Here is a 21,450-nt window from a genome sequence, read left to right on the forward strand (position 1 = left end):
GTGTGTGGTCGGGGGAGGAGGCAGGGCACCAGGAGAGGGTGGAAGAGTCTTTGGGGAGAGTGTTGGAATCACACCACCCAGCCACCATTTTACAGAGGCCTGGGCTTGTGACCAGGCCCCCCATCTTTAATTGGTCCATTAGCCCCAGCCAGGCCCCAAAGGGGCTGTTTTTGTCAGGGGCCAGGACTGGATCATTCACACCTGGCGTGGACAGGAAGCATTAACTCTCTCCTTCCTCCAAACATGGCTGCTGCGTTGGCTCAGGCGGAGGTGTTTTCCAGACTTCCCTGGGGTCTGGCTTGGAAGCTGGATCCTGAAGTTGTGTTGGTCTGGTCTGGATTCCTCTCTGGCCTGGACCAGCCTGCCCGGTACAAGCAGCATTCCTGGCCATCCGCGTATGGAGCACAGTGTGTGGGGAGGACCAGGGACCTGGGGTGGGGGCCATGGGGAGAGCAGGCAGCTCCTTATGGCAGCTGCTTAGAGGTCTCCCACCAAACTGTTCAAAGCCTTATCAGCTTGGAGGTGCTTCTAATACCATTTCCGTTCATTGTTTCCTCTGGGCAATTAAGAGGAGGCCAGTCCCCTGTTGTGGCAGCTCACAGCTATTGTGGTGGGGAAGGGGGGGGTTGGTGGACGTCACAACTTGGCCTTCATTTCCCCCAGCCGCAGGGAGTCCACAGTCCCTGGGTCAGTCAACAGCAGGACAGTCCGGAGCCGCAGCCACCCCATCAGCAGCAGCAGCTACTGGGGAGCATGGCCTAGGGCTGGCAGCCCCACTGCGTGGCCGAGGCCATTTCCCACGGGAACTTGGAGACCCCTGCAGCCCCCATTTGCAGAGGAAGGTATGGCTTTGGGGAGAAGGGCTGGCTCAGTTGTGGGAGAAGATGCAGGGCTGATCCTACTCTTGGGGGGCTGGGATTCTCTGTCCCTGGACCAGAGGGGCTTTGTTTAAGGGGTGATTCAAAGCTAGAGACCATCCTAATGCCCCCTCCTCCACTTGCCTCTGAGGGGTCCTGTGGCTGCTCCTGTTCAGGCTTGGGTTTCACAGCTTGTAATACCTGACCAGATGAGACTGGAACAAGCTTTGCCCTCACCTCTGGGTACCCTCTGGGAGCAGCCTGATGCACCTGTGTGTTGGGAGGTTGTAGGGGAGGGGCCGCTGCTTTGAGTCCAAGACTTGGTCGTATGACATCAAAGTGTTCCTTCCACAGATGCATAATTGATTGGGTTTCTCTCTCCTTTGTTTGGCGGGGTGGGGCATTGGGTAGGAAAGGAGTCACCCCCAGTGAATCTCAGGTGACAGATTCTGCACTTAATTTAGCAACCTTGAGCAGGGGCTCAAAGGGACTTGGGGTGTGCTCTGCCCACCAGGGTCAATCATCCCTTTCGGGGGGACTGCATAGTGGGGAACCTTGCCTGGGTCCAGGGCTGCTGGACTCTTGTCTATTTATCAGATCAACTCAGCAAACATTGCTGGAGCATCTCCTGGGTGCCGGGCACCAGCGTGCTCAGTGCTGGGGATGAGAAGCAAGGCAGCCCTGGAACCCTGCGGGTGGCTGAGCAGCAAACCGTAGTCTAATCCGTGGTTCCCGAGCATCCTCTAAGTCTGGGTGCTGGTGGTAGGAACAGAAGCAGAAGACAGTTCCCACTTCTCAGTTTGCTGCCAAGTGTGGAAGGATGAAGAGGTAGGAAGGAACCAGGTGGGCAGCAGCTCTCAGCTGCTGCGGGAGTGCAGGGAAATGAGAGGTCAGGCTGGTCTGGAGGCATATGGAGGTGAGGCAGAGCTCCCCGCCCCTCTCCTGGCTCTGGGACTGCTGTTTGGGGGAAAGTGGCCTGGGCCCTGGCTCCAGGTGATTGTCACTCTTGAGCCCTGCTCTAGCCATGGGCTTTTTCTGGGGACCAGCAGTTCACGTTCAAGGGGCAAATAGAGGTCAATCTCTTATCTTGCTTTAAAAACAATGTTCTTCCCACGTCACACACAGGCAGTAGCACAGACCAGCAGCCACCTACACAGGTAGTGACCACTGGCTCATTTCTCCTGCTTCTCTGCAGATGGTTCCTGCCAGGCTCGCAAGGGTGCTGCTCGCTTTGGCCCTCACCTTGCCAGGTAGGTACCAAAGTGCTGCCACTCTTCCCTCCTGCCCGAGGGCCATTGGGAACAACTTTCTTCCAGGAATCAGCAGGTGTGTCTGGAGCTCACCTGTGTGCCCTGCTCCATGTTAGGCTGGTGTAGGGCCTGCCAGAATCAGTGGCTACCTGTTTAATTCCTCTTATGAAGGTTCTGCAGAGCCCTCTGCCCTTGACTTGTGTCTCTCAAGGAGCAGGTGCCTGTAAATGTCTTCTCTGATTGGGGAATTAAGAAGCACAAGGGCCACACACAACAGTCCTATATGATGGGGATGGGGGATGGGGAAGAAGGAATCCAAGATTTGGATAGATTATTGGTTTTAGAAGGGATTGTGGAGGTCATCTAGTTGAACCTCTCCTGGTACAGATGAAGAGACTGAGGGTCAGAGAGGAAAAATGACTGCTCCAAAGTGACACAGAGCCAAGATCAGAGGTCAGTTCTCCTGGGTCCCAGGCCTGCCCCCTTTCTCTGCATGACACTGCCTTCCTTCCCTGGCGGAAATTCTGAGTCTGTGAACAGCAGGAAGGACCCTTTTCTGACCCTGGCCTGCTCCACTTAGCCTGCTCAAGCCAGCAGCATCCAGCCTACTGCTCAGGTTGGTCCAGGGCAAAATGTACATTTGTCACACCTTCTGCATCTTCCTACTAGGTGTCCTGTGCATGCGTGTGCACACACACACACACACACATACAGATTGTGAAAGTGGCAGGCAGGTCCCCTCGAAGTTAGCATGTGACCCTGCAGAAGTCACTTCATAGATTCTATGTGTCAGGCACACAGGCTTATCTGTTTAGAAGTTAATCTGTTCAAGATATACAAGTAGATTAATGTACAAGAATGTTCATTATATATTTATTTACAATCTATTTATTTATATACAATCTATTTGTATATCAGAAAATTTGGAAAAATGCTAAGAACCTAAAATTGAGGAGCTATACTATATACATTTAGTTGCAAAATATAATGCAGCCACTAAAAATTGTGTTTTGGAAGTATGTGCAATGGATCAATTCTTACAATATATTGAGAAATAAACAGGTTATAAATAATTTGCACAGGATGATCACAAAATTGTAAAAAATCCTTGATTGTATATATGCTGTAAAATAGAACAGAAAGACAAACACTGTAATGTCAACTCCAGTTATTGATAAATGTTTGTAACAGATGATTTAACTTTTTTGTATTATTCTTCTATCTTCTCCAAATTTTCTATAATGAACATGTGCTATGTTTTAAATCAGTAAGTAAATGTCATTACAGCTAATAGATTTCCTGAAAAACAGCTCCTTCATTGTTTTCTGTGAGTCCTGGGCCGTATCTGTGGGCTGAAAGCAACAGCTCTAGTCTTGCTTAGGATGGAAAGTACTTCCCCGCAGCCCAGTTTCTGTCAGATGTGGCCTCATTTCTACAAGGCTGGAGCGGTCTGGGCTGGTGGTCCCAGCTGTGCTCACCTGTGGCCTCTCCCTCCAGGGACCTTTTGTGCGGAAGGGACTCTTGGCAGGTCATCGATGGGCCGATGCAGCCTCTTTGGAGGTGACTTCGTCAACACCTTTGATGAGAGCATGTACAGCTTTGCGGGAGACTGCAGTTACCTCCTGGCTGGGGACTGCCAGAAACGCTCCTTCTCGCTTATCGGTGAGTTCTGGGCACTGAGGGAGAAATCCAGAGTAGGGTGACCAGCTGAGCTCAACCCTGGGGTGGGGGCTGCCAGGAATTGGTGAGGGTACCTATTCTTGCCTGAACTTGAAGATCCCCGTGGAGAAAGTGGAGGGGAATGGCCTTTCCACGACACAGGGCTTCCCTTGGCTTCTCCCTGGGTCTCTCCCCATGGGAGCACGGTGGGATGGAGAGAGTCTTCATGCTTCTCCAGTGGGTGTGTCCATTGCTCTGCGTCCAGACACCACCCTGGGAGCTCTGGAGCATCAGGAGAAATGGTGAACCAGAAGGTGCATTGCAACACACAAAGTTCCTAGCAAAAGGGAGGGATCGTTGTAGGTTCTTGGTGGAATTCAGAGTATCCAGCTGATGTTGAGCATCTCCTGTGTTCCTGGAAAAGTGCTGGTTCTGTCATGTTACCTCTGCACCCGGAGAGCAGCTCTGAGATGTAGGGACAGGTACAGTCGCCCCTGTTTCACAAATGAAGAGCTGAAGCCCAAGGAAGTTCCATGATTCTCCCAAGGGCTGACAGATGATAAAAGGAGGAGCTGGATTTTGATCCTAGGCTTCTCAGGTCAAGAGAAGAGAGAGGGCACTTTCCAAGGCCGGGAGTAGGGCTGGAGGCGGTGATGGAAAATTGTAGTTTGGTGACCATCACTCTCTAAGAATTAATCAGATGTGTGTGGTGTGTGAGGGAGGGATCCCTCGAAACCTACAAATGTGGGGCTCTCAGCCTTCGGGAGTTGAGATGGCAGTGGACAGACCCACACTGTTAAAGCAAAATTTTTCATAACACTTGTTAAAGACAGTAAGGCAGACTTTATTTAAGAGGGGCCACTCAATAGGGGGGCTTGCAGTAGGGGAGAGAGAGATGGGGCTTCTATCCCCATCTAATAGAACAAGGACTAGTGGGGATTTATAACCAAGGAGCAGGGTGGGGGTCAGTGGATGGGAAATGATCAAGAGGAAGCACCAGGAGTAGTGGGGATTCTGGTAAGCCAACTTGACAGGATTCTTGCTGAAGGCAGGTCAGGGGGATATGATTTTGGGGGGAGGTGTGAGGAATTTGACTAGATATTGAGGGTGGGGGATTTCCACTAAACTGACCCAGTAGGTTTCTTGCTAAAACTGGACCAAGCAGACCAAGGACAGAGCCAAGGTGAAGACCTAACGGAGAAGAGGGCTCAGAGGAGCCTGACTCAGGTCTGGTCAAGGAGAGAGTGTTTGTCAACACCCAGACCCTTATGTGAGAGGCAGGCAATAGGGCTCTTGGGGTTGTCACTCTGCCAGTCAACAAGGCTGGCTGCAGCAACCTCTGCGTCCAGCGCTGGGTTAGGCTCTGCTTGGGAGCTGAGCGAGCTGTCTGCTGGCCATAGCTATGAGGTTCTCCTGCTTTCTGGGCTGCCCGCTTGTGCTGTCTTCCCCGCCTGCCCTGCCCCTACTGGAAAACCCATGGCAGTGTGACTTCAGCGGACTGAACTGCAGGGGACTGCCATTTTTCTTACTCCTCCATGAGTCCCTCAAGAGCAAAGACTGCATCTCTCATCTTAGTTTGCCAGTGCTTAGCTCCCTGGGGTCTCTGTTAACACTGGATGGGGGGATCCTTGAAGCTTGGTTCTCCATGGCACCCAAGAGCTGATTTCTGAAAAGCATGGTGGGTGAGGAGCCTTGGGGGAGGGGTTTTGTTTGGGCAGAGAGGACCGGGGCGGGGCTCCATGCAGTGGGGACAGCTTGAGCATGGGGAAGGGGCTGGAAGGAGCATATGTTCATTCCATGCAGCCCAGTGGGGAGGTCAGTGTGGCTGGAGCAATGGTTCTCAAACCTTAGCACGGGTCACAGGTTCTCCCGGCGGGCTGGTTGGTAACAGGTTGCTGGGCTCCACAGCCAGAGTTTCTGCGTCAGTGGATCTGGAGTGGCCTTGAAGTGTTCATTTCTAACAAGTTCCCAGCTGATGCTGATGCTGATGCTGATGCTGCTGGTTTGGGGACCAAACTTTGAGAAGCAGAGGGCTGGGGATCACTGGGACGTCATGCTGGGTCACAGGGTGAGGCTGAGTGCCGCGTCCTATGGTCTGACGGCCAGTTTGTCTCTCGATTCGGCGGCACTGAGGAGGAAGCACAGAGTCTTGTACAAGGGCAAGGCTCGGAGGGAGCTGGTACTTTGCCAAGATGCTCTGGAAAGGGAGAGAGGTGGGAGGCATTGTGGCCTTGGCCACGGTAACCAGGCAGCAGTGAAAAGGACCAGAGACATCCCTAGGGCGTGAAAAATCGGGGAAGCTATTCTGGACACTGAACTTTGGGGACACACCTTGCGTCAGAGGCAGCAGCTGGGAAGAAAAAGCACCCCTTCACTTTCTCTGGGAAGCTGGAGGCTCAGCTCCTCCCACCTCAGGTGGCCCCAGTCTTTAAGTGAATTTCTTCACCTTAGAAGTCATAGTGGAGGTAACACAGACCCTCTACCTGAGACGGCTCTGGGGGTGTCATTGGGAATGGAGGCTTAGGAGGGACAGGAGGAAGGCTTTGAAAGAAGAAATAGTGACACCGTCTCCACACCATGGCTTTGGGCTTCAGTGGAGTTTCCAGGGAGGCGGAGCCCATGGAGACACTAGCGTACCCTGGAGGGGGTTACTGTCTTGATCCGTGATCTGTTTGAGCTCGGCTCTGCTGCAAACTCCTTCTCCCAGAGACAGGTTTGTAAACAGCACGTAGCGAAATCTTAGGACCAGACACGGAGTTCATATTCTGGGCTTAGGCAGTTGAGCAGCACGTTGGAAAACTCCCTCTCCCTACTTAAGCCAAACTTGGGACCCCTCCCTGCTAAAGGGTAGCCCTTGTGGGCGGGGAGACTCAGGCTGCGCTGGTGCCTCTGGGCTGTCACTGTCACCTCCTCCATGAAGCTCCCCTGACCAATCTGGGCCTCTCCAACGTTGGGCTCATCAACTTGTGCTGATGGGCTGTTTTCCATCCCATATGACCTGGTGGCTCTGCCCCAGCAGGAAATGGAAGCATAGAAACAGCTAGAGTTGGAGTCAGAAAACTGGGCTCTCATCTCTGCTCTCCTCTTCACTGAGAGGCCTTAGGGAAGCCGCTCAGCGTCTCCTCATCTTTAAAGTGGAGATACTGTGAGGATTAAGGGAGATACCTTATTTGCAAACGTGAAGTGTTACCCAAACCTTAGTGACTGGAAGCAGCTGCCTTGACACAGGGCGTCCACTTGTTGGACGTGAACCTGGTGGAGATGAGAGGCTGCTGGGCCCTCAAGGGCATTTCTATGAAGGTCAGGGTAACACCCTCCAACACACCCATGTGGGTTTGTGTCAGAGGCCGGACCTCTCTGGCCATCCTTTCCTGAGTTTTGGTGGTCAAGGAGGAACTGTGGGTCTGTGTCAAACATCAAAACATCCCAGGGGGACACCCTACTGGGCCAGTAGTCTTTTCTTTTAACAACTTACTCTTGTTATGTGTCACTTTTCTGGCATGTAATTGGCCTGAACCAGGCTATGGGTCAGTCACACTTTAATGTGGATTGGTTTAATTCCCACCGAAAACCGTGCTGCTACCCTCAGAGAGAATGCGTGGCACCATTTCTGTTTTTGGTGGTGGTGGGGTTGTTGGGAGGAGAGGAATAATCTGGGAGGCTGGGCATGTGGAGGGTGGGCTGGTGCTGCTGCTTCAGGGGCCTGTGGCCCTGAGCCCAGGGGAAGGGGTCCAATGTGCTTGGAAGCCGCACTTCAGTTCCCCACACGTGACTGTGTCCTTGCACACACCTCTGCTCCATTGTTTTCCAATGACATCCTGTTTCCTCGATTCCGAACCACAAATTCACATTCCTCTTCGAGTGCCTGTGGACGTTGTTCACATCCTGGGTAAAGTGTTTATGTCTGAGCGTGAAGGACCACCTGGTGCAAAGGGAAGGCCCCTTTCCTCAATCTCTGCTCCTGGTCAGGCAGGCCCCAGGGTCCCAGGTCAAGACCATGGGTCTCCTAGCCTGCCAGCACGGGGACCAGGGAGAGACGGCGGGAGTCCTGGTGCCCTGTGCTTGGAGAGACTGCTCTTCCTAAGCCGTGCAGCAGGACCTGGCTCCCAGACCAGCCCAGAGAGAGCCAGAAACAGCCAACAATGTGCTGAGTCACTTCCCCAGCTGCAGCCTTAGTTTCTACATCAGTAAATGGTGCCTTTAGACCAGATCGCTGATTCTCGCTGTTTGGACCGTGTTCACCTGTGTCAGAATCACAGGCGTGGAGGGTGGAGTGTTCATTAGAAATGCAGAGTGGTGGGTTTACACCCTAAATTGGAGAAAGCATTCAGATCTGATCTGCTTCCAACAGTTGGCCTGCTTCCCAGGATGCTTCTCGCTCCAACACGCTGGGGAGCCCTGCTTTCTCGCTTAGCGCCTCAGTCATGGCGTCCAAGAGCCCAGACGGGACTCGAGGCCACAGGGGAGAACTTCTCTGGTTTGCTCTGGCCTCTTGGGTGGACACCCAGCCCACCCTTTCCTAGCAGTTTCAGGACGTGCTAACCTGCGGGTTGGTGGAGTGTGGGAGTTCCTCCTCCCTCCCCGGCACTTTCTTATGGCTCGTCTTCCTCATGGCTGCACGTCATCAGATGCCCCCTGAGTCCTGCGGGAGAGAATAAAACAAATAAAATATGAGGCTAAGCTAGAGTTCTCCCCGCATTAGTGGTTCACTGAGCCCAGAGCACTCAGGTGCCCGTGCGACAGCTTCGTGCTGCGAAGGGAGGTTTGGACTTGGAGTCAGGAAATCTAGTGTGGGCTCTGCCCCGTGTTAACATGTAAACCAATAGTTCGCAGCCGGGGTGATTTTTCCCCTAGAGAACGTTTGGCAGTAGCCGGAGACATTTTTGAGTTGTCACACTGCGGGGTGGAGGACGCTACTGGCATCTGGTGGGGAGAGGCCCTGGATCCTGCTAATTGTCCCACCCCGCACAGAGTGCAACAGAGAGGGGTCTGGCCCCACATGTCAATGGTGCCAAGGTGGGGAAACCCTGTTGTAAACTAAGGCCTCAGTTTCTGCATCTGTAAAATGGATTTAGTCTAGATTAGTGTTTTTCAAACTGAGTCACAACCTAGGCGTCCTAAAATCAATTAATGGTTGTAACCAGCATTAAAAAAAATTAAATTAAATGGAATAGAAGACATCAGAAAGTATCTGTGTGCATGGCACATGGGAGGAGTCGGTACTGTTATGTGAGATGTGTGAGTGTGCAGATTGGGTCATGAAGTAAATTGTGTTTTTACTCTGCTTTCTGCAAAAAGTCTTAAAGCTGCTTATTTAGATGATCTCCAGGATCCTTTGTGCTGCTGTAGCATGTTTTTCTGAATTGAAGACTTCTCCAGGACCCACTTCCAAAATCCCCTCGCTACCCTCCTGCCTTGTATGTGGATTGACTGCCCTTAGGTCCTCCCTCAGCCATCCAGGGTGGACCCTCATATGCCCATCACTCAGATTCTGCCATTAACTTTATTATTATTATTTAAAAATTTTTTTTGAGGAAGATTAGCCCTGAGCTAACATCTGCCACCAATCCTTCTCTTTTTTTGCCGAGGAAGATTGGCCCTGAGCTAACATCCGTGCCCATCTTCCTTAACTTTATAAGTGGGGTGCCTGCCACAGCATGGCTTGATAGGCAGTGCGTAGATCCACACCCGGGATCTGAACAAGTAAACCCTGGGCTTCTGGAGCAGAACGTGCAAACTTAACCACTGTGCCACCAGGCCAGCCCCTGCCATTAACTTTTTAGTTTGTTCAATCACTGATTTATCTGGTTCTATCTGTTTTTCTTGGCTAATCTCTTGCTGTCAGAAAGTTTGCTTAACTTTTTAAGGATTTGCTTGTTTTAAGTGAAGATGTGGTGCAGGCAAGACTTCTCAGTCGAATAGGACAAACCCCTTAGCTTGGTTGGCATCTCCTGTTCCTCCTGACGGTGCTGGTCCACAGTTCAGTGGAACGTGGCTGTGGACTGTGGGTGGTCTGTGGGCCTTTCTTGGTGGTCTCTGAGCTGCTGGCAGTTTATCATTCAAGCCTGTTCTGAGAATGGGCTGGTTATTTACATGCGATGGCCCTCACTGTGATCTCACCAGGAACAAGTCTATTTTCTGGCTCATTCCAGTTGGTTAGGAGTGTGTGTGTGCGTGTGTGCGCGCGCACATGTGTGTGTGTACCAGGTGGTCACGTCCTCCAGCAGCCTTGGTGCAGCACAGGCCCCCTCTCAGACCTGCCAGGCTGTGACTGAGGCGACCCCTTCCTTGGTTCTCTTTACCAGTGGCCCCAGCTGTGGCAGCAGCACTTCATGTCAACAAACCTTCCCGAGTCTTCTAGGCTTAGTTCCATAGACATTCTTGCCTCCTCTTTGCTGAGGACCTGGAGCCCACCCTCTCCTGAGAAGGCACATTTCCTCATGGTCAAGGTTAACCTTTGCACCTGGGTCCTAGGCCCCATTTCTTCAGGAACCCTAAGGCACTGTGTCTCCACATTTGCCTCTCCTTCTCCGGCATCTTCCGTCTCTGTCTTCACTGGCTGCCCTTCGTCTTCCCTATTTCCATCAATCTCTCAGTCTTGAAGGCTTGAGCCTCAGACTCTACCCTGTTCCTCCTGGCGCCTTCATCTCCTATGGCCTCTTGCTTATCTTTGAATGTCAAGGGCCCAGCACAAGCCTCAGTTCTCAAGGGCTAGCTGTGGATTGCTGAGTCTTTGTAACGCTGCAGGATGGGGCTCCTGACTGTTTTCCTGCTTTCATGTCAACTGCCATCACCCGTGTCTCTGTGTCTGCCCCTCACAACTGGATTGTTGTCAGAGACTACGTTATCATGCGTTTGGCGATTCAAATGTCCCTAATGGCAGCATGGATCATTTATTGCATCCTGATTAAGTCCCCCACACCGAGTGAGGCACTTTACCTACAGTGTCTCTAAACTTCTCCCAGAGAATCAAATTCAGTCAACTGAGGTGGGACTCAGGCATCTCCATTTTAAACAAGAGCCCAGGGACTCCGAGTTAGGCTGTCCCGAGAGAACATTTTCTAACACTGATCTTATCTTTATACTTAGATCACAAACTTGCAGAAGGAAGGAGTCATGCTTTTACATTTTCCTTTTGAGAAATATTAGAGATTATTAGAGGACTTTGTATCTGAAAGGCACTCAACAATTATTTTTAGATGAATGGAAAGATGAGTGAGTAAATGAGATTTTTGGGGAGATTTTTGTTGCCCATGTAAGTCTTTTTGGGAGTTTTTCACTGAGATAAGATTATAGGGATGATGATTATAAATAAATTTATGAACTTTTTTGGGTAATAATCACCACTGCTGATTCTTTTCTCTTTCAGGGGACTTCCAAAATGGCAAGAGAGTGAGTCTCTCTGTGTATCTCGGGGAATTCTTTGACATCCATTTGTTTGTCAACGGTACTGTGCTGCAAGGGGACCAGAGGTAAGTCAGAAGCCCAGAATGTCTGAATTAGAAAGGACCCTGGGGATCCCCCTTGCCAATACCCCTCATTTTTCAGACGAAGGAGCTGGAGCTCAGAGAGAGGAAGGAAATGTGCCCAGAGGAAGCGACAGGCTGAACCCTGTAGCGTGGGGTTGGGGTTGAAGGGTGAGAGGGACATCCAGAAAATGTGTGAAAACCTCACTTCCTGAACTCATCCTTGTCCCTCCAGCGTCTCCATGCCCTATGCCTCCAAAGGGCTCTATCTAGAAACTGAGGCTGGGTACTACAAGCTGTCCAGTGAGGCCTATGGCTTTGTGGCCAGGATCGACAGTGGCGGCAACTTTCAAGTCCTGTTGTCAGACAGATACTTCAACAAGACCTGTGGGCTATGTGGCAACTTCAACATCTTCGCTGAAGATGACTTTATCACTCAAGAAGGTAAGTTGATCTGGGATGCCATTTCTCTAAGGCGTGGTTGTGCTTGTGACTTCTCTGCTCACAAACCTTCACCACTACTCCTCTCCTGGCATTCCAGCCTTCCCATGACTCACCTGAGTTTATCCTGCCAACCCAGTCTCTCAGTATTCTGGTCACTGCCTAGACCTCTGTCAAACCAGAACTTGGAGCTTCTGCAACCTGACTTGGTTCAATTTTGAATTCCCCATAGCAACTCATAATTGTAGATGGTTGGTAAATGCTGGATGGTTTGAACAGACCCTCCTGAGCCACTACAATGAAACTTCATGGATGAAATCTATAAGATTTCATAATAGTAAGATCATTTGTTTCTGTCTTCTCCAACATTCATTTCTCAAACTTTTTATGGTCCAATATGTACATTTAAGGCTATAAATTTTCCTTAAATATTACTTTAGCTGCACCAAACCAATTTTGATATGTAATGTTTCTTTTTCATTCAGTTCTATGAATTTTCTAATTTCCATTTTAAGTTCATTCTTAATCTAAAAAATGTGTTAAAAATTTCCAAATGTTTAAAATTTTTGAAGTTACCTTTTGTAACTAAATTGATTTCTAATTTAAATTAGAAATTTGAGGATATTTGTTTGTGGCCGGGTACATGATCTTTTTTGCAATTGTTCTATGTATGCTCCAAAAGAATTATTCTCTGATTGCTGCAAGAGTCTATATATACCTGTTGAGTATTAAGTATATTAAGTTTGTTAATTGTTATTCAAATCTTCTATGTATTAACTACTTTTTTGCCTGCTTCATCTGCCCATTATTAAGAGAGTTATATTAAATTTTTCTACAATGGTGGTGAATTTGTCAATTTTTTTGTGTAATTCTCTCAAGTTTTGCTTTTTATACTTTGAGCTTTCATTATTTGATTTTAGAAATGTTGACTCTTTCTGGTGAATTGTTCCTTTCATGTAATGACTCATCATTTTTAACAATGCCTTTTACCTTAAGATCTCTCTGATATTAATATAGATACTCCATCTTTCTTTGGTTAGGGTGTGCTTGATATATATATTTTTATAATTTCAACCTTTCTGTGTGGCTTTCTTTCAGATGTGTCTGACGAAAGCAGCACACAGCCAGATTTTATTATTTTTAAAAATGAGATTTATTGAGGTATGATTTACAGACAGTAAAATTCACCCTTTCAGGGGATAGTTCTATGAGTCTTCTCAAAAGCGTAGACCCCTGTAACCACCACAATCAATCTACGGAAGTTTCATCACCCCCAAAATTCCTGTGCCCCAACTCCTAGCCCCGGTTGCCACTCATCTTTTATCTGTTCCTATTCCTGTTCCTGTTACTATTCTGTTCCTATAGTTTTGATTTTTCCAAAATTCCCACAAGTATAATCATACAGCACTTAGAGTATTTTCCCTTTAAGTCTGTCTTTTTTCATGTAACACACTCCACTAGGCATTCATCCATGCCGTCACCCGGCTGTCTTTCCTGGCTATTGTTGAGGGGTAATACTGCAATTTGTCTACCCATTCACCAGTTGAAGGACACTTTATTGTTTCCAGTTTTTGGCAATTATGAATAAAGCCCCTATAAATCTTCCTGTATAGATATTTTTTCTCCATTTTTTAAATTGTGGTAAAATACACATGACGTAAAATTTACTATCTTACTCATTTTTCAGTGTGCAGTTCAGTGACGTTAAGTACATTTACAGTGTTGTGCAACCATTGCCACCATCCATCTCCCTAACTCTTTTCATCTTGCAAGACTGAAACTCTATCCCCATTAAACAATAACTCCCCGTTCTCCTCTCCCTCCAGCCCCTGACAATTACCATTCTACTCTCTGTCTCTGTGATTCTCACTGTGCCAAATACTTCTTGTAAGTGGAATCAGACAGTATTCATCTTTTTGTGACTGGCCTATTTTACTTGGCATAACGTCCTTAAAATTTATCCACGTTGTAGCATATGTCAGAATTACTTTTCTTTTTTATTTTTCCTGAGGAAGATTTGCCCTGAGCTAACATCCACTGCCAATCTTCCTCTCTTTGTAGGTGAGCTGCCACCACATCATAGCCACTGTCAGATGAGTGGTGTAGGTCTGTGTCTGGGAACCAAACCCAGGCTGCCAAAGCGGAGTGCACTGAACTTAACCACTAGGCCACCAGGGCTGGCCCACAATTTGTTTCCTTTTTGGGGCTGAATATACATTGTATGTACATACCATATTTTGCTTATCCATTCATGCATTGATGGACACTTGGGTTGCTTCCACGTTTAGCTACAGGGAATAATGCTGCTATGAACCTGAGTGTACAAATATCTTTTCAAGATCCTGCGTGCAATTCTTTTGTGTATATACCCAGAAATGGAATTGCTGGATCATATGGTAGTTCTATTTTTAATTCTTTGAGGGACTGTCACACTGTTATCCACAGCCGCTCTGTCATTTTACATTTCACCAACAGTTACAAGGGTTCCGATTTCTCACATCCTTCTCAACACTGTTATTTTCTGTTTTTTTGATAGTTGCTGTCCCTATAAGTGTGAGGTGGTATTCACATGTAGGTTTTTGTGTAGACATGTGCTGTAATTTCTCTAGTAAAATATCTAGGAGTGGAATTACTGGATGGTGTGACAAGTGTACGTTTAACTTTATAAGAAACTGCCAAGCTGTTTTCCAAAGTGATTGTATCATTTGCATTTCTACCAGCAATGTTTGAGTTCCAGTTCTTCTTTATCCTTGCCAGCATTTGAAATTGTCACCTTATTTTTTTTAATTTTAGCAGTTTTAATAGATGAGTAGCGGTATCTCGTTATTATTATTTTAACGTCACCTAATCTTTTCTGTTTTCTTACTGAAAGTTTTGCTTCTTTTCATTCATTTTGTGTTAAATTGTGTCATTAATGTATTTGGATTGTATTAACCATCTTATTTTGTGCTTTGTACTGTTACTGCCTTTTCTAAGCTACTTCTTTCCCTACTACTCTCACTGCTCCACCTTGTTTGAATAACCACTAAATTTGGTGTTATTATTATGGTTTTACACAATCATTGCTTCTTTAGATACGCCTTCATGTTTAACATGGTTCTTTGCTCATAATTTCTCCTTGCATCTTACTCTTTTTTCTAGATTCAATTTCCATTTTTCTAAAAAATTTCCCTTAGTAGTTCCTTTATTCAGGGTCTGGTAGTGATAAATGAAACACGCCTCATTCTTAGATGATATTTTAGCTAGGCATCGATTTCTAGAGCATCAGTTACTTCTCACAGTACTTTGAGCATGCTATTCCATTTTTGCTGTTGGGATGTATGCTATCAGTCTAATTGTTATTTCTTTGCAGATCAGATGTCTTTTATCTTTATGTATAAGTCATCTATTTGTTTTTGGTATTCTGAAATTTCACTATGTTGTGCCTAGATGTGGGCTTTATTTTTATTATCTTGCTTGAGACTTATTGTGATTCCTGAATCTGATGATTCCTGTCTCATCAGATTTAAAAAAGTTTCAGTCATTTTCTTTCTTTCGATTAGACATATGTTGGATGTTTTTATTCCATTCTTTTTTTTTTCTCTTTACCTTACTTCCACTTTTCTCTCTTTATCCCCCTTTGTTGCTTTTTGGGTAGTTTGCTTAGATCATGAAGAGTGCTCATGCTGGCTCGTGAGAACCAACTGTGTGCATCGTTTCCAATTCTGCATTCAGGAATGTCATGTTGGTAACATGAAATTGGCCATGGTAGGAGTATTTATACCATGGAAAGCAGCAAACCCTACAAATCAGGGCTTTGCTCTTCACCCAGAGAGCTGGCTTATCAGCACATCACTACTGAGATCTATCTTCTAGTTCATTAATTCTCTCTCAACTCTGTAATTGACAGATGATATCTAATCCAATTGAGTTTTCCTTTTATTTCATTGACTGTATTTACAATTTTAGGAGGTAAATGGCTCTTTTTCACCTTTATTATTTTTTATTATTGTCATGTTCTTTTATCGTTTCAATTATTTTTTTTGTTTCGTATTTTTGTTTATTTATTTTTTATTGAGGTCACATTGGTTTATAACGTTATATAAATTTCAGGTGTACAACATTATATTTCAACTTCTGTATAGACTACATTGTGTTCACCACCAAAATTCTAGTTGCCATTCTTCACTGTACACAGGTGCCCCTTTACCCCTTTCTCCCTCCCCGCAATCCTTTTCCCCTTTAGTAGCCACTAATCTGTTCTCCGTGTCTACGTGTTTGTTGATCTTCCAGATATAAGTGAAATCCTACAGTATTTGTCTTTCTCAGTCTGACTTATTCTGCTTAGCATAATACCTCAAGGTCCATCCATGTTGTCATAAATGGCAAGATTTCATCTTTTTTTATGGTTAAGTAGTGTTCAATTGTATGATATATATCTCACATTTTCTTTATTTTTTTCTCAGTGGGCACTTAGGTTGTTTCCTAGTCTTGGCTATTGTGAATAATGCCGCAATCAACATAGGAGTGCATGTATCTTTTTGAATTAGTATTTTTGTTTTCTTTGGATATATACCCAGAAGTGGAATTACTGGATCATGTGGTAGTTCTATTTTTAATTTTTTGAGGAATCTCCATACTGTTTTTCATAGTGGCTGCATCAATTTACATTCCATCAGCAGTGTACAAGCGTTCCCTTTTCCTCACATCCTCTCCAGCACTTGTTATTTCTTGTCTTTTTAATAATAGCCATTTTGATGGGCATGAGGTGCTGTCTCAGTGTTTTGATTTGCATTTCCCTAATGATTAGTGATGTTGACCATCTTTTCATGTGCCTGTTGGCCATCTGTATATCTTCCTTGGAAAACGTTTGTTCAGATCCTCTACTCATTTTTTAATTGGGTTTTTTGTTTTTGTTGTTGTTGAGTTGTATAAGTTCTTTATATATTTTGGATATTAGCCCCTTATGGAATACATGATTTGCAAATATCTTCTACCAATTGTTAGGTTGTTTATTTGTTTTGTTGATGGTTTCCTTTGCTGTGTAGAAGCCCTTTAGTTTGATGTAGTTCCATTTATTTATTTATTTATTTTTTGTTTCCCTTGCCTGAAGAGACATATTCAAAAAGATGCTGCTGAGACTGATGTCAAAGAATGTACTGCTCATGTTTTCTTCTAGAAGTTTTATGGTTTCAAGTCTTACATTCAGGTCTTTAATCCATGTTGAGTTAATTTTTATTTATGGTGTGAGGTAGTGGTCTACTTTCATTCTTTTGCTTGTGGCTGTCCAGTTTCCCCAACCATTTATTGAAGAGACTTTTCCACTGTATGTTCTTTGCTCCGTTGTTCAAAATTAGCTGTCCATAAATGTGTGATTTTTTTCTGGGCTCTCAGTTCTGTTCCATTGATCTGTGTGTCTGTTTTTCTGCCAGTACCATGCTGTTTTGAATTCTATAGCTTTGTAGTATATTCTGAAATCAGGAAGTGTGATACCTTCAGCTTTGTTCTTTTTTCTCAGGATTGCCTTGGCTACTTGGGGTCTTTTGTTGTTCCATATACATTTTAGGATTCTTTGTTCTATTTCCATGAAAAATGCCATTGGGATTTTGATAGGGATTGCATTGAATCTATAGATTGCTTTAAGTAATAAGGATATTTTAACTATGTTAATTATTCCAACCCATGAGCATGGAATATCTTTCCATTTCTTTGTATCTTGTTCTATTTCTTTCAACGACGTCTTTTAGTTTTCAGCATACAGGTGTTTCACCTCCTTGGTTAAATTTATTCCTCAGTATTTTATTCGTTTTGTTGTGACTGTAAATGGGATTGTAATCTTGATTTCTCTTTTTGTTAGTTTGGTGTTAGTGTATAGAAACACAACAGATTTTGTAAATTATGTACCCTGAAAATTTACTATATTTGCTAACTATTTCTAATAGTTTTTTTGTGAATTCTTTAGGGTTTTCTATGTATGAAATCATGTCATCTGCAAATAGTGACAGTTTTGCTTCTTCCTTTTCAATTTGGATTCCTTTTATTTCTTTTTCTTGCCTAATTGCTCTGGCTAAAACTTCCAATAATATGTTGAATAAGAGTGGTAAGAGTGGGCATCCTTGTCTTGTTCCTGTTCTCAGAGGGATGGCTTTGAGTTTTTCACCATTGGGTATGATGTTAGCTGTGGGTTCGTCATATATGGCCTTTATTATGTTGAGGTACTTTCTTTCTACACTCATTTTATTGAGATTTTTAAAAATCATAAATGGATGCTGAATCTTGTCAAATGCTTTCTCTGCATCTATTGAGATGATCATGAGACTTTTATTCTTCATTTTGTTAATGTGGTGTATCACGTTGATTGATTTGTGAATGTTGACTGGAATGAAACCCACTTGATTGTGGTGTATGATCCTTTCAATGTATTGTTGTGTTTGATTTGGTAATATTTTTGTTGAGGATTTTTGCATCTATATTCATTAGTGATATTGGCCTGTCATTTTCCTTCTTTGTGTTGTCCTTGTCTGGTTTTGGTATCAGGTAATATTGGCCTCATAGAATGAGTTAGGAAGCATTCCATCTTTTTCAATTTTTTGGAATAGTTTGAGAAGGGTAGGTATTAAAACTTTTTTGAATGTTTGGTAGAATTCATCAGAGAAGCTGTCTGGTCCTGGATTTTTATTTTTTGGGGAAGTTTTTAATTACTGTTTCAATCTCTTTACTTGTGATTGGTCTATTCAGATTCTCTATTTCTTCTTGATTCAGTTTTGGAAGGTTGTATGATTCTGAGGATTTATCCATTTCTTCCAGGTTATCCAATTTTTTGGCATACAGCTTTTCATGGTATTCTCTTGTAATCTTTTGTATTTCTGTGATGTCTGTTGTAATTTCTCCTCTATCATTTCTGATTTTATTTATTTTAAGCCTTTTTTTTTCTTGGTCAGTCTGGCTAAGGGTTTGTTAATTTTGTTTATCTTTTCAAGAAAGAGCTCTTAGTTTTATTGATCATTTCTATTGTCTTTATAGTCTCTATTTCAGTTGTTTCCACTCTGATTTTTATTATTTCATTTCTTCTACTGACTTTGGGCTTTATTCTTCTTTTTCTAGTTCTTTTAGGTGTAGTGTTACATTGTCTATTTGAGGTTTTTCTTGTTTGTTGAAGTAGGCCTGTATTCCTATATACTTCCCTCTTAGTACCACTTTTACTGCATCCCATAAATTTTGGTATGTTGTATTTTCATTTTCATTTGTCTCCAGATATTTTTTGATTTTTCCTTTGATTTCTTCATTGATCCAATAGTGTTTCAGTAGTGTGTTGTTTAGTCTCTACCTATTTGTGACTTTTCCATCTATTTTCTTGTAGTTAACTGCTAGTTTCATACTATCATGGTTGGAAAAAATGCTTGATATGATTTCAATCTTCTTAAATTTATTTGCTTGCCTTGTTTCCCAACATATGGTCTACCTTTAAGAATGTTCCATGTGCACTTGAGGAGAATGTGTATTCTGTTGCTTTTGGATGGAATGTTCTATATATATTCATTAAGTCTGTCTGATCTAGTGTTTTATTTAAGGCCTATGTTTCCTTATTGACTTTCTCTCTGGATGATTTATCCATTGGCATAAATGGTGTATTAAACTCCCCTAGTATTATTTGTGTTTCTGTCAATGCCTCCTATTAGGTCTATTACTTTATATACTTTGGTGCTTTTATGTTAGGTGCATATATATTAATAAATGTTTTGTCTTCTTGATGGAGTGTCCCTTTTATCATTAGATAATGTCCTTATTTGTTTTCTGTTAGCTTTCTTGGCTTGAAGTCTATTTTGTTGGATATGAGTATGACTACACCCACTTTCTATTGTTTTCCATTTGCTTATAGTATCACCTTCCACTCCTTTACTTTGAGCCTGCGTTTGTCTTTAGAGCTGAGATATGTCTCCTGGAGGCAGCATATTTTTGGGTCTTGTTTTTTAATCCATCTGGCTACTCTGTTTTTGATTGGTGAAGTCAATCCACTTGCAGTTAGGGTAATTATTGATATGTGAGGGCTTTATAGTGCCATTTTATCTTTGTCTTCTTTGTTGCTATATATTTCCGTTGTTTCTTTTTCCTTGTATTTCTGCCTGCCATTTTAGTTTGTTGGTTTTCTGTGATGTGTTTCTCAGTTTCCTCTTTTTTTATGTTTTGTGGCTCTGCTCTGAATTTTTGTTTTGTGGTTACCATGAGGTTTGTTTAAAAGATCTCATAGATGAGATAGTCATTTTTCTGCTGATAGCATCTTGCCTTCATTTGCCTGTACAGGTTCTGTCCTTTTCCTCTTCTTCTATGTTTCTGTTGTCACAAATTATTCCTTTTTGTATTGTGAATTCATTACCAAACTGAAGTGGTTATAGTTATTTTTAATGCTTTCTTTCCCTTTAACCTTTCCATTATAATTAAGTGTTTACCAACCTATTCTGATATAGAGTTGCAATTTTCTGATTCGGTCTGTCTACTTGTCACTTTGCTTAAAGGTCTTTTTGTTTCAGGTAGGAGTGCTCTTTTCAAGATTTCTTGTAAGGCAGGTCTAGTGGCTTGAATTCCCTTAGCTTTGCTTGTCTGGGAAAGCCTTTATTTCTCCTTCATGTTTGAAGGATAACTTTACTGGATAGAGTATTGTTGGCTGACAGTTTTTATCTTTCAATATTTTGAATGTGTCATTCTACTCTCTTGGTGTATAGAGTTTCTACTGATAAATCTGCTGATAGCCAAATGGATATTCCCTTTTAGGTTACTGGTTTTTCCTCCCTGGCTGCTCTTAATATTCTTTATCATTGAATTTTGACTGTTTTAATATAATGTGTCTTGGAGAAGGTCTTTTTGCGTTGAAATAATTAGGTATCCTATTAGCTTCATGTACTTGTATATCCAATTCTTTCTCCAGATTGGGGAAGTTCTCAGCTGCTATTTCTTTAAATAAGCTCTCTGTTCCCTTTTCCCACTCTTCTCCTTCTGGGATACTCATTATTCTTTTGTTGCTTTTCCTAATTGAACTGGATATTTCTCATAGATTTTTATCCATTAAAAAAAAATCTTAGTTCTTTCTCCTCTTCCACCTGAATCATTTCTAGATTTTTGTTTTTGAGCTCACTAATTCTCTCTTCCATATGGTCTGCTCTATTTCCACAGCTTTCTACTTTAGTTGTCTCATTTATCGAGTTCTTCATACCCAGAATTTCTGTTTGGTTCTTTTTTTAGAGTTTCAATCTCTTTGGTGAAGTACTCCTTCTGTTCCTTAATTTTATTCCTGAGCTCATTGAACTGTCTTTCTGAGTATTCTTGTAGCTTGTTGTGTTTCTTCATGACAACTATTTTGAATTCTCTATCAGTTAGATCACAACCTCCCATGACTTCAAGTTTGGTTTCTGGAGAATTGTCATTTTCTTTTTGTGTTACCATAATTTTTCCTGGTGCTTGATGAGTTGTTTCGCTGCTGGTGCATTTGTAGTAGCAAACACCTTTCTTATTTAGATAAGGCTTTGTCTACTTTGATTCTGAGCTGGTTCTGGTTGTATTTGAGAACATGCACTTTCCGCTCTCCACTGCCTCTACCAGAGGTATGGTCAGTGTCCTCATTGTGCTGCTTGTGCCTCTGAGGTTGCTGGTGCCTTGCTGCTTCTGGTGTCACTGTGGTCATGTGCTATCCCACTGGAGTCACTGGGCTGGTGAGCATCTCTCCTCCTTCCAGGGTCACCTGGGTCATGGATTCCAATGCTGCAATGGGGGTAGGGGAAAGGTGGGATGGGAGCCAGGATCAAG

General features: G+C 44.0%; 1 protein-coding gene across 1 annotated transcript in view; it reads left to right on the plus strand.

The window, feature by feature from the left end:
* The first annotated feature begins 667 nt into the window (after positions 1–667).
* The window catches only part of VWF (von Willebrand factor), a 159,186-nt gene continuing 138,403 nt past the window's right edge, over positions 668–21,450 (plus strand). Inside the window, exons 1-5 of the mRNA XM_046661799.1 lie at positions 668–842; positions 2,053–2,107; positions 3,605–3,769; positions 11,136–11,238; positions 11,468–11,676. Of these exons, the coding sequence (XP_046517755.1) occupies positions 2,053–2,107; positions 3,605–3,769; positions 11,136–11,238; positions 11,468–11,676 (532 nt within the window). The 5' untranslated portion in view covers positions 668–842. The remainder of the gene's footprint in view (positions 843–2,052; positions 2,108–3,604; positions 3,770–11,135; positions 11,239–11,467; positions 11,677–21,450) is intronic.

Source organism: Equus quagga, chromosome 1 (genome assembly GCF_021613505.1).
Source record: "Equus quagga isolate Etosha38 chromosome 1, UCLA_HA_Equagga_1.0, whole genome shotgun sequence".
NCBI classification, from domain to species: Eukaryota; Metazoa; Chordata; class Mammalia; order Perissodactyla; family Equidae; genus Equus; species Equus quagga.